General features: G+C 38.1%; 1 protein-coding gene across 1 annotated transcript in view; it reads left to right on the forward strand.

Annotated features, from left to right (window-relative positions):
* CLNK (cytokine dependent hematopoietic cell linker) overlaps positions 1 to 18,987 on the forward strand; it is a 63,312-nt gene that overhangs the window by 6,138 nt on the left and 38,187 nt on the right. Inside the window, exon 3 of the mRNA XM_064511427.1 lies at positions 18,498 to 18,569. Coding sequence (XP_064367497.1) covers positions 18,498 to 18,569 — 72 coding nt within the window. The remainder of the gene's footprint in view (positions 1 to 18,497; positions 18,570 to 18,987) is intronic.

Consider the following 18,987-nt stretch of genomic DNA (forward strand, 5'->3'; position numbering starts at 1 on the left):
GGCAAAGATTGAAAGGGCCTTCTGTGTTTGCTGTTGGGATTTCTTCCCAAAGGAAATCTAATTCTCTAATACGGTGATCCATCGTTCTTCTACTGTAAGGCATCTTGCCTCCTACCCCCTCAGGCTGCCTTGCTCACACCAATGTTACATTGGTGTTGCAATGTTGTACCACTGCAATCTCTCAGTCTTCATTTTAGGATGGCTTTACTTTTGGATAGCATCACAAAAATCACTGCTTTTATCAATCCCCACCTTTTTCTCTGCTGTAGTTTACAACTAACAGCATATTGACTGCCTGGAAGTGCCATGTGCTACATCAGGATTCAACAGCACACACAGAAAGAAAGTATTCAGCATTGAAATTTGTTGCTTTTATTTGTTCCTTATAACTGAATTGGTCTGCAACAACAAAGGAGCAATACAAACAGTGGCAGGAGCCCATTTTTTATGTTAAAACATGTCTTGGATTCCTGAGAGTAATTGCTATAATTGACAATTGGGAACAACTCCTAGAATTAGTCTTTTGTTTTAGATCTTTGTGTCTTAGACTAAAAAAAAAGAAAATAGAAGAAAATACTCAATCAGGGCTATCAGCGTGAAAAAGTATCCTAAGCCTGAGCTTTCTCACAGCTTTACCTCCCTCCTTATTTATCTTTCTCTCACTTTACTGCTTCACTACTCTTCTCTCATTGCATGGGTTTGTCCATGTCTCCTCCAGTGCTCCCACCTGATTGGAGCCACTATTCAGGACATTTTTGTTGCTTTAAGAGCTCCTCTGATTACTAACCTGAAAATGATTTTTTAACAGTTGGAAAACTTCCATGTGTTGTAATGTATAAGATTTGTGCATTCATACATGTAGCACAAATTCTATTATGCTGTAGCACTTTTTTCCTATTCTTTCCCCATTCTCCTAATGGCCTTATGGAAGGACGGTTATTGCATACCTGTACATACTTTAATGCACCTGATATTGCCAGAGTGGGTTCTGTGCATGTATGTTTGGATGAAGGAATCCGTCCTGTGACTTGTATAGGAGCTGTTCAGGGGGCAGCAGTAGTTGAGCATCTGTAATTTTGCTTGAAGTTCTGAGTTTGAATCCATAGGGAATATTCCCTAATCAGTTGTTTTCTTCCAAGAAGAAACCCACATTTTACTTCTTACATCGGTTGGCTTCAGAATAGAACTGAAATTCAAAGGGAACATAAGGGAGGCTATGTGATTTCTTCGTTACAGGCTTGCAAAATGCTCTAGTGGACATTACAGAGGCTATGACTGAAGCCATATCTTGAAAGACTTCATTTTCCGTAAGAGCAAAAATGTTTGGTTTTAGCTCTGGCAGTCCTTTGTTCTGGCTCAGGTGCATCAGTTAGCATCACCTCATGACATCTGCACAAAAAACAGGGGACCTGGAGCCTCTGCTTACCACCACAGTAGACATTCTGAGAATCTGTGAAAAACATCCTTTTGGTAGAGGAGCTCAGTCTGTACTTCACTAAACTGGTCTGAGTATGGGCTGCAGTTCAAAAGCCCCCTGAACTTCCTATTAGTGGATTTTATGGTTATAGTATGCTTACCATTTCCAAAGACTGATTTTTATAAGAAATTTTGAACTTGCAAACGTAGGTTTGGAATTTTTTTTTATTGTTGGTTTTAGGCACTCCAGACGCCAAGAAAAAGTTACTGCAGAAATACATCCTACAGCCACCAGATCGTATAAAGAAATACCTTAAACTTAAGCTAAGCTTAAAGCTTAATACTGATAGTAATGTAACTGCAGCAGCTCACTGCTCAATAAAACTAACCACCTGAGTGTTTACCCAGATGAGCAAGCAAGGTCTGCAGCTCTTAGTTTAAAATTAGCTTCATTAGATCCACCTGGGCTGAAGTCACTGCAGTAACAAAATTAGAAATATGCATTTAAGGTTTATGCAGGTGGAACTGTGGATGTGTAAAAGCACTAAGATAATAATCTAGCACAAATACATGTTCTGGCAGGTACTTCTGAATTTTTGTCAACTCTTTACAGTAAATGAGAAGTTGCTGTATAATAGCTAGTATCAGTTCCTTGTGTCTGAAAAACGATACCTACTCTGTACTTACAGTTTTATTTTGTTCAGCTGGGAGAAGGGAGAAGTTTGCAGTCTCAGGCTTAGCTAATGAAAAGACTACATAGATACCAATTTTCTAAGCTATCACAGAAAATACAGGTTGGAGAAAGCTAGACTTTCTCAGGACACTGGACTTAGGAATAAGAAGAGGCAAGTCTGACCTTAGAATTAAGAGCAGCTGCTGAGGTCTTGCCAGGACTGCCAGATAGATAGATCTCTATGTATACTTTGTTATAGCTTTTATATATATCTAGTCAAATATACAGTTAGTCAGCTCTCCATTCTAACTTATCTACATTTTTGAGTTTGACTGATCAGTGGTAGCTCCCACACTGCATAAGTCTTTAATTTTGAAGGCGATTAAAAAAGAAATTAAGATAATGTATGAATGTGGATTATGACATACATAGGTGCTAGAATTTTATAAATACAGAAATTCAGTAATCATTGAACAAATTACTTTAGTCCCTGAACCTCCTGTCAGTAAATCACATGCCTGTGAACCTGACCAGTATAGTCTTTTTTGGAAAAACCTCACGTGTATAAGGTCACTTAACACTCATAGCATCAGGGTTATAGTCAGTAAAAACGACAGTGACACACATGTTTTTTTCTCTTATGATAAGGAAGACAAAGCCATTTATTCTAATTTGGAAACCAATAGGAAGTAGATGCCTAAATACCTTTAAATCCATGAGCCTAAAACTACATTAAAGTCCACATTTTCTTCCATCTTCAAGGAAAGACATTCCCAAAATCTCTAAAAGCCTTGCCACCATCAGTTCTCTACCACAAAGAGCAAAGTCATAACCTAATTTTCCTGATATTTTTAAACTGAGGCTGAAAAGGAAAGTAATGTCTAAAATGGTACTGTTTTTGTACAGCATAAAAGAGCATCAAAGAGAACAATCTTTGCAGCTCACTTGTCTGCATTTTGTCACTCTATGGGTGCAGTAAAGAAATGAAGTTAACATGGAGTTTCTGGAGCAGTATACTCATCCTCTTTTCTATTTTCTATTTCATTTTCTCATAAAGCTGACCAGAGTGAAACAGACACAAGGAAAAGAACATTAACTAGCATTATCTTCTTCAAGTTCTTATAGCAGCAATGGTATATATCACTTTAAAACTATATTTTTTAAGTGTACAAGTTGCCCCGAAGGCTGTAGAGTCCTAAAATCGCCCCCATTAGATAAAACCACTACTTTCAGTTTCAGCTTCTGCCTCTGCTGTGGCTTCTCTTTTGAAGTGTTCACAGGTAGGGGCAGCTCAACAGAGAAAGCCCTGCTGTTTTGAACCAAGGAGCCTGAACCCAGAGAGCTTACTTGCTTCTTGTTCTGGAAAAGCTCCTGCTGAGCAGCAGGCAGAGGTATTCAAATGAGAGGATGATACATACACTTAAAAATGTTTAAACTGATTAAATGACATTTTGCATGGGAAAGAGGCTCAGATTTAAGCTCAGGTCTTTACATCTAAGTGTCACCTAGCTAGAAACAGATTTTAAGCCTATATTTTAAAGCTATTGACTTACCTTTGCTATGAGAGTAGATTTTCAAATACACCTGAGCCTGGTATCACCTGCCTTTGAAGTAGACACAAAGATAGCTCTCTGCAATGAGAAGCAAGTCTTTAAGTCAAATTCCAACTAAGCTACTAGCAAACTTAAAGCCTATGTTTTAAGCCAGCAGGTTTCTTTGTCTGGAGAGAGGAGATTCAACCCCAGCTGTGAGTGCTTCAAAGGCATAGGTGCCACAGCTGGAACCGAAGCTAGAATTGAGATGCCAGCTTCAATACAAGCTAGGTTTTAGGATCTAAAGATTTCCATCATCAGTTATATAAATATACACATTTTAATCAATTGCAAGTCATTTATCACATTAATTTGCAATTTTAAAACAAGTTTTAGTGGGAAATATAGCTATGCTCTAAACTATTATTTAGATGAAGTGTATATTTTAGTACTTGTGAATTATTTACATTTGTTGTAGGCCTACTTTCCAAAGGATCACAAGTATACCTCCTGTAGTTTTGTAAGGTACTGAAAGTAAAATTCATCTTTATTAGCATGTCAGGTAGAATGGTTCCTAAGATCAGCCAAGGCCTCTGAAATATTTATACAATATACTGAGGATTTATTTCACAACCTACCCAAGTACAGTGTTCACTGTAAAAAGGCCAGTGCTATTTTACAGAGCTATACCATTATTCTGCTAATTTTGTTCAGAAGTAACTAAAACACTTCATGTACACAGTTTGATGCCTGAAGGGAAAAATTACAGCAATATCATGGCTTTTGTCACTATGTAAAGTGTGGCAAGGAGGGTGAGAAGGAACTCCTCACCATGGAGACACTGCATTCAAGGGAAGTTCAGTGCTCCCTGAGGAAGATCACAAATTTTATACAATTGTAAAAAAGAAAGGAAAAAAAAATCAAAATGGTCCCTGTGATACATCCTTAGATTGTATTTCCTAGATTCATCCATAGGCCTATGTCTCATGCCTGGTCCACTGCTATATAGTTCTGCCATTCTCTTTCTCTTTGTGGATTTGGAGTGTAAAGAGAGCATCTAAACTTGGGCAAATGACACATAAAGGCCAACTCGCTGCCAGTCCATTGTCTACAGCGGGTATTGAACCAGCAGAAGGAGTGAAATAATATCTTAAGAACAGGACCTTAGGCTTTTGTTTGGTTGTCTTTTCCATTTTTCAGTCATGGCATTTTTCCTCTGAAATGTAGCTCTGCTTTTTAGAGTTTGCCCTTTTATTTTTAATGAAAACACTAAGTCAATAATTTACAACCTTGCTGACTTAAAGGACTCTTAAAAAACTTCTCAAGACTTCACTGGTGAAGTAGCTTTATTTTACTTTGTCTTAATTAGTTGGCAAACAAAATATTCTAGTTTATTTCTCTTTATTTACACATTTCATCTTCTTCAGAAACAAAATGATAAAAAAGTACAAAAAGTGGAAAATAGGGTGAAGTCAGGAGGGAAACTAAATTAAACTGGAGACAGCTCTGTGCTTTGTAGAACTCATTTATACATACCCATTACACTTTCTATTTCCTCCTTTCTTCCTCTGGGCAGGAGGAAATACTCCATTTTATTAGCCCTGTATAAGAAACAGTACAAAGTTCTGCTATCTGACTGGTCTGGAATTACTGTCAATTAAGCTGCTCTGTGCAACCAATTTTAAAGAGTATCTCTTATACCATAATGGAGTTTACATTTTGTCCATGGTTATGAAGATTTCCCTGTCTTTTTAACAAGGGCAGAACAATCTCTTTGGAGGGATCATTTGCTTGCCATCTTTCTTACTCTGATTTAGAGAATAATAGAGAACTATGGAGTAAATATAATGCTGTAATTAACTGGAGTGGCTCTACTGATGTTATCAACCATGAGTGTTTAAACTCAAGTGACTTCTGAATAGCCACAAAGCCCCAAGAGTGAAATACAACTCTTCACAATACAATTCACTTCATAGCCACCTGTTAAAGGATGTTCAATTTTCCAGTTAATATTGAAAGTTTTAAAGTAAGGCACCACTGAGAGATGTCGGAAAGTGCTTTTCTATGTGGTACATGATCGGGGGAGCAAGCAGAAATGATAATACTCTTATACTAAAACATTAGTTTTATTTAACTGCGTCACAGCAGACATGCTTGTAGTGTTGATTACCCAGTTTTTTCATAATGTGATACTTTTTTTTTGTTTTAAATCTTTATTCTGAGCATTTTGTGTACATCTAACATAGCTATAATCTACATTCGGGAAGAATGGAAAACATGCAGTTCAAAGCCATTATACATCTCCCTACTCTGTGGTACAAAGCCCAGATCATGTAAGTTGTAATTGCTTTATTAAGGTTAGCTTTCTAACAACTGATAGAACATCTGACGCTCCTGTGGTTTTCATCTGCTTTTCTTTATATTCTAAACATTTATATTTGAAAAGTTTTATGCTTAAAAGTTGGCCTCTCAATTTACATGGAAGTACTTAAATAAAGGTTTCGATTTTTAAGATGCTGATGCCAGCTCTGACCGCTGAGAAAGCAAGACTGGTACCCTGTCTGGAAAAGCAAAGCTTTAGCAGGCATCGGCCTTTAATCTTTTAGCTTGATTTCCCAATTTTTTTACTGATTTCCTTCTTACAGGAAACATTAATCTATTTCTATTTTTAGAAATTTCAGTACAAATGATTAAAAACATGAAATTGGTGACAACAGGGAGCTAATCACTCAAAGGAATCAAAGCAATAAACTGTTAGTTCAGCCTCAGCATTTTCTTTTATAATTGTACTATAATCAGACAGACAGCTATCCAAGAGTCTCTCGCTAGCGACTATACTTACACAGACATAACTGGGGGCTGAGATGAAGACAGTCAGTAGAAGTGTGAATCCACTGGATAATGGTTGGAGAATGGAGATAGGATAGTGGATCATTATTTAAATTTGGCATACAACCACCTCTAGGACTGGAGGTTGAGACTGAAGGAACCAAAGAGTTTGTTTATTACAAAACTCTGCAAGGCAACGAGGGCTAGATGAAGACTTCTGCTGGTATGAACAAAAGGTTTATGTTTGTTCTGGGCTTCTTTTGTTAAAATTGGTATTAGGATTGGAGTTAGTATAAAGTTCTCACATATTAAGAACTGAAAAGGTCACTGTATTGCTGAATGCTGGTGAGACCCACAGGGCCTGGATGGCAGTTCTTGCTAGCAGATACGTATCGTATAAGGCGACTTTTCAGATGGATATGGCTTACTGAGGTACAGTTACATGTACGGCAAAGGTGGGGGATTAGATTAGCAGTAGCTGAACTTAGTACACTGGTGGATATGACTGGACCTGAAGAGTTCATTTCAGGGCTACCATAGTGGATGTCAGGGAGCAGTGTGTGCCAGCTGCTCCCTAAGGGGTCAAGGAGCTGGGAGCTGAGCATGATAACACAGCTGGCAGGGCAGGGGCCTTGCTGTCTAGGACCCTATCCCACGTACCCAAGTGAGGCAAGCAGGGCAGACCAAGGGATGGCAGCCACGTTCAGCCAGGAGTCTAGATCAGCAGGCAAGTTTGTGGCAATGAGGCAAGGCCAAGATCAAGCTGGGAAATCAGTCTGTGGGTCTGGATCAACAGGATCCATGGCTTGGCACAGGCATGGCTGTGGCTGAGCTGGAGACCAGCACTCTTACAGCATAGTTCAGGCAGTAATTGTAGCCCGAGAGCTGAGCTAAAATGGAGTTCCTGAGCCCATGGGCAGGGGGGTGTGAGTGAAGGCCCAAGTGGAGGCTGGTCAGGGCCATTAAGGCCTATTAGTGCCCTCAGGGCCCTGACAGTGGGTGATTTGCAGTCAATTCTGGACTAGTCAACTTCTGCGGAAATCCCTGAGCTACCGTTATGGTTCAGAATTGGGACTGAGGCTCAAGATGTAGACTGAAGAGCTAGCTTTATAGCTGTGTCAGATGAACCCAACAGAATTAGGATGTGTGCTGATAATGGCATGGTTAGTTCTGTGGTAGGTATCACTCAGTATAGCTAAAGCTAATTTAGAGTCAGCAGGCAGGTTTAAGTGGTAGCTGAAAGCATGGTTTATTGATGGATCATTCAAGGCTATATGGCTAGGTTAAGCGTTGCTGGCTGAGTGAATGATTCAGGGTTAATTTTAGGGTGAGAATGGATCATCTTGCAGTGTCTGTCTAGAGGGCTAGGACAAATTTTTGCTATCTGGGACCAAAAACCCTGGTATTGGTTGAGCTTACTAAGAAGGCAAATGGCAAAAAATGTGAATGGTTTTCTGGTAGTTTTCTTCTGAGTGTGAACAGGAATAAGTTGCAGATCAGCTAAAAGTGATGATGAGGGGCTTGGCTGAACTTCTTCCTTCAGAAAAATAGATTTTTTTCAATGTCAGTATTCAATTTAGCATGGACAAGTACTGAATGCAGATCTTCCTTCTGAAGAGGTATTAGTTGTAAATGATGCTGTTGGGTGTTAGACCTTACTAGTATATGTTTGAAACTGAAACCAAAACATCTGAACTTTAGCAATCCCAGTGTTCTGTTGACCTAGATGGAAAATTGGCCAGTTTTCCATAGGATTTTTCTTAGGTCACCACCTTGGAGGCACCATCCCAGTAAATCTGGCCTAGATACAGCACTACTGATCTCACTCTTGAAAGTAATTCTGCTAATAACATTTTGAAGAACACTGTTAAGGACATGTGGCAAAGCATGCACTGATACTGTGGCTGTGGGTTAGGCGAAAGTTTCAGGGTCCTGTAGAGTCATAGACTATAGATAAGTCTGCAGTCACAATAGGGACATTTTGATCAAACGATGCAAAGCTTCCCATTAAAAAAAAATCAAGAAGTTGCTCCTTTCACTCTCAAATGTCTTTAAACAAACAAAGTCATATTTTCTCAGGTAGGGAAGGAAGAAGTAGGTCATCAGGCTACAACTCAAGAGAACCAGGTTCAGTTCTCTGATTTATCATATTCTTTTTATATGAGAATCACAAAGCAATTTAGACTGTCTACTTTTGCAAGTATCTAACCTTTTAGGTAGCTATTTTCCGCTATTCTCTAACCTGCAATACTGCCTCTCCTGCACATGTGCACAGTGGTTGCAGGACCTTGAAGATCCTGCTCCACTAAGTCGTCACTTAACTCTTAAGTAGTGTGGACTACATCTGCCTAATCTTGAGACTCATTGTTATTGTTGCTATTATGTTGCTTCATTTTCCCAGCTATACATACGGTGCTAAATCTAGTCTTCCTACGGGGGCATGATGAAAATTGAGGGTGCTCATTTTTTTATCATAATAGCCATTATAGAAATATTAAAGACAACTGTATTACAGGACTGCAAAATGCGTTATTATAAACCATTTTCTAGTATGTTAATTCATGTTAGTAAAGTAAAATAATCTCCCCATTTTCCAGCACATGCTGACATATACCTTTAAATTGCCAAAACTTCCTTTTCCTTTGCTGTGCTACTGAATGCAAAGAGCAAGAGATCTTCTGCCTCCCAAAAATAACAATGATGTCCTTTACTACAAAGCAGAGATCAGAAACAAGGTGCAGGCCCTGGGTTGAAACTGTGCATCAAAAAATGTGGGTCTCTAAATCTACATCTGGTGACATCATCAGAGAAAAGTAGAAGACTTTTGCAGCCCTCTATCTCTAACATGGTATTTCTAGAGTTCTAGTGCTGTCAAAAGAAAAAATTTCTCTGGTTATCATCTTGACACCAAAAAACACGTTACTCATGCACATGAATATAAATGTAAAACCAAGCAGCCTGAGAATAGATGTTTTTATTACATGAACATAATTAATTTGAGAAATGTACACACAAGCTGAGCAGCGTATGGAGTTTGCAGAATAGTTTTGTAGTGACGACCATGACAGACAAGGATAAATGCTACTTTCCTTTTGGTTTTCCTGTTCCTCTTTCCCTATGTTCTGTTCTATATTCCACTGGGGAAAAAATACCAAAAATAGTTGTTTTGGACTTAGAGGTGTTACTGGCTGAAACTTTAAGGTAGCTGGCAGCACTAGCAGATATCCAGCCATGATTTCTGAAGAGTTTATACCCTCCAAAGTGGGGTATAACTGTACAAGCAGGGATAACCTCAGATTAGTCGGGAACAGAGAGATGACAGTATAGAACTGCTCAAAAACATGAGTTCTTGCGTCAGGTTGGGTAATAGAGAGAGAAAGAAGCTGCTAAGTGGAGTTTTTTTAAATTTTGGAGGCACTTAGCTACAGCTAGGAAAAGCCAATCTTTTCAAAAATGAATGCCTATGGTGAGTCAACAGCAGGCTAAGTCGGATGCGTAATTCATATTTCAGGATCCCAAACTGAGTGGTATAAATGTTTAAATAAGTAAATATAACCTATTCAGCAAAGCCCCATCTCTTTGTCCCAAACCAGCATTTTTTACATTTTTTTTACTTCTCAGTGTAAGTTGTACAGATTGCTAAAGCACACCAAAATATTCCATGAAATTTACAGATAAGTAATAGATACTGTTTTCCAGTCAGATCCCTACAGTAACCACTGTCTTACTATTTGCCATCCTCCATGAACAACTTTGTATTTAGGAACTGCTGATGGCTGTTTTTCTACCAAAACACAAACAGTTAAATCAAAAAAAAAAATCAAAATTTTTTGTTATTTGGTCATGATTCAAAAATGCCAACAATAAGCATATGAACAAAGGAATCTCCTATGAAGATGCTTGCTTGCTCTCATTTTTACTTAGAAGAATGACTACTATACTTACCTCTAATACGGCATGAAAACTCTTTCTGTGAGAATACTTGGAGTAGTCATTTTCAACCACCTATAAACTGGAGTTAATTGGCTACCTGTAACTGCTGTCTAGCGTTGTCTAGTTCACAGCTACTAAGGGTGAGGATATAGTTTTACAGTACAGTAGCTGTAAAGTGAAGGTTGAGTGCTTCAGTATATACTATTCTTCTCTCTAGATATGTATTTCCATCCTACCATGGGCAGAATAATTTTTTTTTCTTCCTGGACATTAAGAGCCATATTGTAGGTTAAACTCCATATCCATGATGAAGAGAACACTTGCATTATTATATTCCTATGCAGATTACTCCACCTTGACTCAGATAAAGAGCGAATAATTAAAAGCTGCATACCTATTAGCTTCTACCTGACAGCAGATGGGCAAGGAAGGACAAAAATGGCATGTTCTTTTAATTCTATCTTGTTACTGCCTTGCTGTGTGCATTTAGGTCTGCTTAGAATGGTTTATGATTTGCTGTTATAAAGAGGCAACAAACCATCAGTATTGTGGGAATAAGGAGGGAATTTTGATTCATAGATTACCTCTGAGTCAAATGTTTCCTGAGGCAGCAAGTCCTGGTCTATCCTTTGCCTATGGCAAGGGCTATGGGGAAGATCGCTGCAATCCTGTATATGCTAGAAAGAGCTATGCATGTAATGATAAGACCACTGGGTTGCTCAGTGCCTCTCCAGAGTCTGTGACAAGTAGCTTTAGCCAACATTACATGCGCTGAGATAAAATATCATCTGCCTGGCTTCTGCTCCCAGGTTATTGCTTATCCTTGGAGAAGGAAGGAGATAATAAACCTTCTGCTCTTCTGACCACTGAGAATGGAATATCTAGATGTTATTTAGGCAAATGGAAAACTAGAAGGCTTTGGCTTCCCTTATCACACCAAGCAGTCCCCAAAAGGCCTGGTAGATTGTAACTGAAGGATTTCAGTAGTGACAGAATTAAGAAGTTAAATATTTTTCCTCAGACTTCCTCAGGTGAATAGGGATTTATACTCTTCATTACAAGATACAAGGACAGAGATAAGCAAAGTATCCTAATATATGCACTTAACCAGCCAGTAAAAATAACTCGTTAGGCATAGAACAAGTCTGGAAACTATACTGTTTATGAGAGAGAGGCACAAGAGAAAATAAGTTAAAATATACTTCTGAAAATTCTGAAAGACATATATTGCAGGCAGTATTGTCTTTCAATGGGATGTTTTCACATTTTACATGTCCTCAGAGAGAGTCTGTGTAACCAGGATCTTCACGAAGAAATAAAACACGTTCATATCCCATTCATATCTTTGCTTGTCATTCCAGAAGAAACTGTCTATCATTTAGATGTAAAAAGTCCCGAGGGGCTGTACAGAAACTAAGAAATGTAGAAATGAAAATAGCAGCAGTGATGCACTTTACAAAGTGTCAATATCATCCCAGGGCCAAATTCAGATGAGGTATTGGAATTGAATGCCATTTCTATGGCCAGAAACCATGATGTTTGAATAGCATCTTTTTATTATTATTATGTTACTATAAACTATTTTACATGCATTAAGGACTCCCCTCACTCAATCCCACTCACATTAATATTCAGCGACTTGGACTGAAAAACATGGTAACCCTATCTGCATGATAGCCATGGTTCATTTGTGTTTTTCCTGATCTTCCCATAGAATACATGATTTCAGGTGAGTTTAGCAAAACTTACTGGGAGACCGTTTTTATTCACTCTTAATAAGCATTTCTATTTCAATCCACCATTTGCCTAATCTGCCTGGTCTATGCTGTGCCATGACAGAGCTGCTATTGCAGATAAGAAAGCGCTTGGCATAAACGTGCACTGTAATGTGAACAGTAACTGCAGGTACCAAAAGTCTCCTGCCAGCATTTTTCCAGGTGTCACATGTCTCTGGTTATCTTTCAGGTACCCAAGGCCCATGACTCTCCAGACAGCCTGCGTTCAGCCAGGAAGTCACTGCTTGAAAATTTATTAGGGGTTTCAGACTACATGAATCTGACCAAATGCATACTGGTTACTGTACACTCCTTAGCGTTTGAGTTGAAAGGTGGCAGAACTGGTTGCTATGTTTAAACAAGTATGTATTAAAATATTAATGAAGCTGCTTGGTACTGCCTTGTGCAATGTATACTTTTAAGGAGACATACAGGAAGGGTAAGACAAGAAGGAGGCAGGCCCACAGTTCATACTGCTTTATTTGGAGGCAAAATTTAGATACTATACTTCCCCAAAGAAGCTTTGCAATGCATTTCAGATTATATTGCACCATTTGGCTTGAAGTGTTCCAAAATACTCTCTTGCTGGTTGAATATGTTTTGTCTGATCTGATAGAAGAGTTCTAGAAGGGAAAATGTGCCAAACGCCAAATCTTTTCCAGGTAGTTCTCTGCACAGCATGGTACTAGGTACAACAGCAAAAAATAAATCTCAGTTTAGCAACAGTAATTTATTAAAAGGGCCAGTCCCTGTGAGTGTGTGCAATTAGGGCTGAGTAAAATAGTTCCTTCTCCTTAAAGATCACAGATGCTTGGTTTGAAACATGCGTTAGTATAGTGCCATACTTTTCTTCAGCTACATTGTTTATTATTTTTTCTCTTTTTAATCTCTTTCATCCAGTGCAAAATCACCTGGCTAGGATTCGTTACAGTAATTTCACACCAGAAGATGAGGCTGTAACACAAATAAAAATGCATTGTGTGTATCTTAATTGTCAATCTGAATACCTGTATCATCCCAGAAGTAGAGAAGTGGGATTCAGAACACATGCACCAGGAGACCTTTTTCCCTGATAAAGCCAGTTTTAATATCTTATAGTGTTTTGTATCTTGAGTTTCAAAGAGCTGGCATTTCATAGATTTGTAATGTGGTTTGGCACTAAGAAAATGTATCTATTTGACATTTCTAAAATCTGCATTTACCCAATGGGATAATTAATGTTCATTATATTTGTGTTTCTGTGGGGTTATTTGAACTGATATTATGGCATTTGGTTGGTGTGTTTATATCATTTTAAAGGTTACCAGGAAAACATATTTCAAATGAATTGTGGCAGTCACAACTTTTAAATAGTTTTGCAAATGATCAGTTACATGATTATGCTAAGAGAGTATAGCCATTAATATTTATTATTATGTTCCTAACATTCACTTTAGCTAAAAAACAAAACAAGTCTACACCTAGACAACACACTTGGAGGACCACAGCTGAAGTAGTTTAAATACGTTAATCATTTTAGTATCTGTTTTATGGAGTTTCTTTCTAATGCCACAGCACTGAATACACTGTTGCATTTCATGTATTTTCCATGGATAATCTTCTTACTGATTCATAGAAGATGATTTTATAAATTAAAAGCAAAGATAGGTTCCATTTTAGGACACTATCTGGGACAGATTTCAAAAAAAAAGGGGTTAGGCCTGGGATGATGCTTATGTGCCTGTGTTCAAAACTATGATCCTGAAAACCCTGGGAGAGTTTAAAGGTCAAATGTCTCTTCCCACTCTTCCTTTGTTGATGTACTACAAATTATCTCAAATACATAGAAAGGCATCTTTGTACCTGCCAAAACTACCTCGAAAAGGCAGAACTTCTGAGCACATACCACAGGCTTAAGCCAAGTCTGGATACAGAAACTCTGTGTCAGCCTATTAGAGGCCCTGAACAGCCCCGCTGTGATATGCAGTCTCCATGCATACCTTCCATCCATCAGTGGGGTTGGTCACAAAATTACCAGCCGTTACTGCTCTGTAAGAGGTGTGGTGGGAGTGGTGAATCTCTCCTACTGCCCTTTTATATGTAGTTAGAGCATTAGGGAAATGGAAGATTTGGGCTCACATCCTCAGGGGATCAAAACTCCCATTTTGGAAAGCACCCAAAGAACTAGTACTATAAGGTATTTTGTCAAGAAGCACTCATCACCTGTCCCACCACTATGCAGAAAAAACATGACTCATTTGTCATGCACAGCAGAACAGGCCCTAAGTGAACAGTAAAGAGGTTAGTGCACTCAGCAAAAAGGGAACGCCGTACCAGGTGTCCTGTACTTCTATTTTCTTTTCAGTGGAGAGCAAATAAAAGCAGAATACACTGTTGGCCTAATGATGCAAACTGATGTACTGAGCAACATACACCCTCTAATTATTAGGTTCTTTCATACAAAAGATGGTGGATAGATAGCTTTCACTTTTCTTTGGAAGAAAGCATCTGCCACATGTTCCTGACTGCGTACTGTGAGTACACAGATGCACTTCCTCTGAAGCTTGAACAATCACTGAGAGGCTGTGATTTCAGATAACTGCTCTTCCCTATCAGCTAGCCCAGGTAGCTCCTTGTTCAGCAAGCTGAATATTTGGGACTCTCATCTGAGATGACTAACTCTACAAACACTAGACACTGCAAAAGAAATTCAGTCCAAGTTATGCTGAAGACCGATATCCCACTAGAGCAGCAGCTGGAGGCCAGGCAGGATGTACTTCAGCACCCAAGATGGCAATGCACATCTATATTCAAGCAATTTAGAAATCCAAGTTTATCTTAAATAGCGAGATAGCCCAGTAAAGCTTGGTGTATGGTCTCTTACTTGCCTGTGTCACCTCCAGAAGTGAACTCTGCAATGCACTCCGTTAGCGTCTTTTGACAATATGTTACCTGTTGTTAAATTTGAAAAATAATTCCGTCCAACTGATTTCAGTTTTGCTTAATCGGGGCCACAACAGATGTGGCTAAGTCTCCTCAGAACCAAAAGCTTAGTATTAAGTAACGGTGTCTGCAGAGAGAAATGTTACCAAAACAGGAAATGAACAATATGATGCACTGCCAAACCACTGTATAACAGAATGACCTTGTGATTGCAAAGTCCCCAAAAATCTAATCACACTGCCACATGCAGTGCACATAACACATTTAGTCACAATTCAGGAAACAAGCTGTTTATTTATGCAGTGCATCCCTTAATAATCACCCTGGTAAACATTTACTGAGAAAAGAAGCCATGGATTGGGATAATCATAGTGACAAATAGTAGGATCCTCTGGTTGTATTAAGTATCCTGTAAAATATAAAACTGAGCTCTTTCAACACTAATAATGATACGAAGACTGTTTTCTCTCTCCATGGACCTGATAGTACCTAGATTTTCTAATCAGGGGCTGTCCCCCTTCAGAACTCTACTCTTAGCACAAAGTAAGCATACTCACGTTTTAGTCCTTTCTTCCTAACAAAACTTTTTTTTCACTTTCAGCTTATTGTCCCCCATTTGTTGGTTGCATCTATCTCTTTGCTTTTTTTTTATGCATTCTTTGGACTGGGACTGATTTTATGTTTTTTTGAATTATCTAGCACAGTGAAGATCTATTCTATGATAGGAACTTTCAAATATTTCTGCAAAACCAAATAAATATTCAAGTAACTACAAAAATAAGTAACCGCAAAAACAAATAACCACAATAACATTTAACCAATAGGGAATTGCTTCTAAATACTTCAGGCCAATTGATGTCATTTACAATTTCTCATGGAGAAGGATCTGACATGTGTGACAGGGTTTTTGGAAAGCAGTAATCTACAGAACAAAGCATCAAGCAATATTGAACTGCTTCATGTAAAGTGTTGCAGTTAGAGGAGAGCTATTTAATATGATACTACTTGCATCATTATTTCACTGCTAAGACAGGAGGAAAGAGAAAGGGAATGAGGAGCAGAAAATAGGACCTTTCTCTTTTTTTAACTGCTATACTTCAGCTGTTGGTTATGGCCATATTCTGTTCCTTTTATTCCTGACAAGTAAAATTTACCCTAGCAATGATCCCCTTAAGAGATGTGAAGTAAACAAACTTTCAAGTGAAGTAAGTGTCTTAAAATATGCCTATTGTCTTAAAATATGCCACTCTTAGAATGGCTCACAACTCTTGCAAATTTGAAGATTTTGGAACAGAAATTTTTATATATCCATTTCAGCATCAATTAATCATAATTTGTCACAACAGAACCCATCAAGGTGAATTCAGTTGGCATTAAGGTAAATGTAATCTGTATTTCAGTAGGTGTTCCATTAAAATTTGTCTGCAGTTAAATATTAGTCAACGGTCACTTAAAATGAATGCTACCCTAAATTTCCTCCTCAGTATATTTTCTAGTCATACATAATGTAACTTGAATCTTGAGCTGAATAGGCATTGCTACTCTCTCTGTGTCAGTGAACTGCACTGTCACAGACACAGAATTTAGATTTTTGTACGTGGTCAATCTGGAATGAATAACACAGATGGCAAGTTAGAAAACATTGCCAATTAAATGAAATTCCACATACCCCTCAAGTTAAAAGAGGTGAAAGGGTCTTACATTGCATAGAAAGACCTGCCCTTTTGCAAAAGGAGGGAGCAATATGGCTGTAGTGTAGACCAGAGAATGAAGAAAATCATGCGAAGGAAAAATTCCTTGGCACGTAGTTAGACATGGGGATTTAACAAATGGTATAGCTAGCTTTTAAAACAAAAGTGGTGAAAAGGACATTTTGTAATCTTCTTAAGCAAAGTAGGGATTCTGTCAACATAGATCACCCCAAAAGTGCAGGATGTCCTCGCAGTCTGAACCTCAGAAAAGTTTCTGTCAAATCCTGTACTTCTGAGCCATTAATGCTACTAGCTACCGCTAGGACGTATGCAGTTCTGAAGAACTTACAGACACAGCCAGCAAAAGAAGCACTGGACCCCAGTGCTGGATCTCATATGCAGACAAAACTATTTGCTGCAGGCAAGGGAGAATTTGCAGAAGGTCCTTTTCAGATGCATGTTGGGAAATTAGTCATACAGAAGGGTGGGGGAGGAATATAGTAAATTCAAACACACAAAAATTACATTCATTGTATGTATGATATGCAATAGGCTTTTGCATTTGTAGTACTTCTTTAGGGGAACTGAACTGAGTTTTGCAAAGAATGGAATTATTCTCTTAAAGAAAAAAAGATTATATGTGAATGATAAATAGTATAGAGGCAGTTATCTCTTTGTATTTCTGGTATTCCAGAGAGAGAACTTCAGCAGTATAGATTTAATCATTTATACTTCAGGTGGCTAGAGGAGTACCATACAGATTTTAGAGGTCTTGTCTTGCAACCTGAGAAATATGCTAAGCCAAAATTATGAACAGTTGCAGCAACTGTTCAAAATATCTCTGGTGCTAATTCCACAGCTGCAAGTCTTCTTGTTCCTCTAAAATTTCCATCTTTGCACTTTTGACCATTAGTATTTGCACACTGACAATTAGAAAAATCTGTTATCAATGTGCACATTCAAATATTGATTAAAGGATTTTTTTTCTAAAGAGGATTTGGGCACATGTTTATAAAAAAATTCAGAACTGATTTGACAACACTAATTATAGAATCTATGAATTTAGAGCGAGTTAGGCAAGACTATGTCCAAGTGAAATTGCTCAACAGAACATGGCCATCTTTACAATCTCTAGGAATTACTTGGTGAGATAACCCTAACTCTTTTGCCGCAGACAAACACTGAAGTCTCTGGTAGTCAAAGGTTAAGAGGTGGAACTTGCTCAGTGTTTCTCTTAATGAGTTAGAGATCAGTATTCTTTTACATGAGTGAATTAAGGAGATCTGTTTCGAACTGGGGCTCAAGAGCAACTAGAAGTAGAAGGCCAAGAGAACAGATCCCTGTTGTTCTGATACGTACATTTTTGCTGTTTTGCAAGTGTTTTGCTAGAAGTAGAGATCTTGGATAGGTGCATGTGGGTTTTAATTCCATTCAGTTATACAAGAGTTTAGTAAGTACCACACTTTAAGAAAATAAAACACTGGATGTAGGAATTCACTTTCCAACCTTTCTTTCTCTCTGCAGGAAACTGTTTTGTTCTGAATAGTTAAAAACAAGAAAATCAGCATACTATACAGAAGTTAGAAAGTTTTGAGATAGAGAAGGAAGTAATTTGCATATATGTGTTTCCCAGATTTGAAAATTTGCCTTTTAATATTGCTCCCAATCAAATTTCTTTTCCACTTATTGCTGCTTGCTGACAATAAACTTTGTTCAATTTTATCAGCATTAACAGGAAAACAATAGTAGAGCATCCAAAAGATTCAAACAGCAGGAAGATAACTTTGCCAAAAAATAGGTAAGTAAATAAATTCCTTTTTAAAGCACTGATAAGTAACTTCAAAAAAAGTTTCATTATGGATGTGTCAGTGCTCTAAGCAGTGGGCAGTGAAAGAGCAGATGACTCTAGTGTGGTTTAGAGACTGCTCACTGAACAGGAAACCACAAGCTTCACTCTTTGTTCAAAAGTTGGTACTAACCTAAATTATTTTATAATTCTACGAATGAGGCATTTGAAGTCCAAAGACTTGGGCTGGTACTTCACAGACTTTGCATGTTTTGAGGGTAGCTTCTCAGATACTAGGTAAAATAAATGTGCATAAATGTAGTATTAGTGCAGTCTCCGACTTCATCTTGGTTGAAAAATATTTCTTGTTTTTGTTGCTGAATAGTAAGTATGTGGTCACTTGCTGCAGTGAGCCATATGTGTTGCTGGA

Source organism: Dromaius novaehollandiae, chromosome 4 (genome assembly GCF_036370855.1).
Source record: "Dromaius novaehollandiae isolate bDroNov1 chromosome 4, bDroNov1.hap1, whole genome shotgun sequence".
NCBI lineage: Eukaryota > Metazoa > Chordata > Aves > Casuariiformes > Dromaiidae > Dromaius > Dromaius novaehollandiae.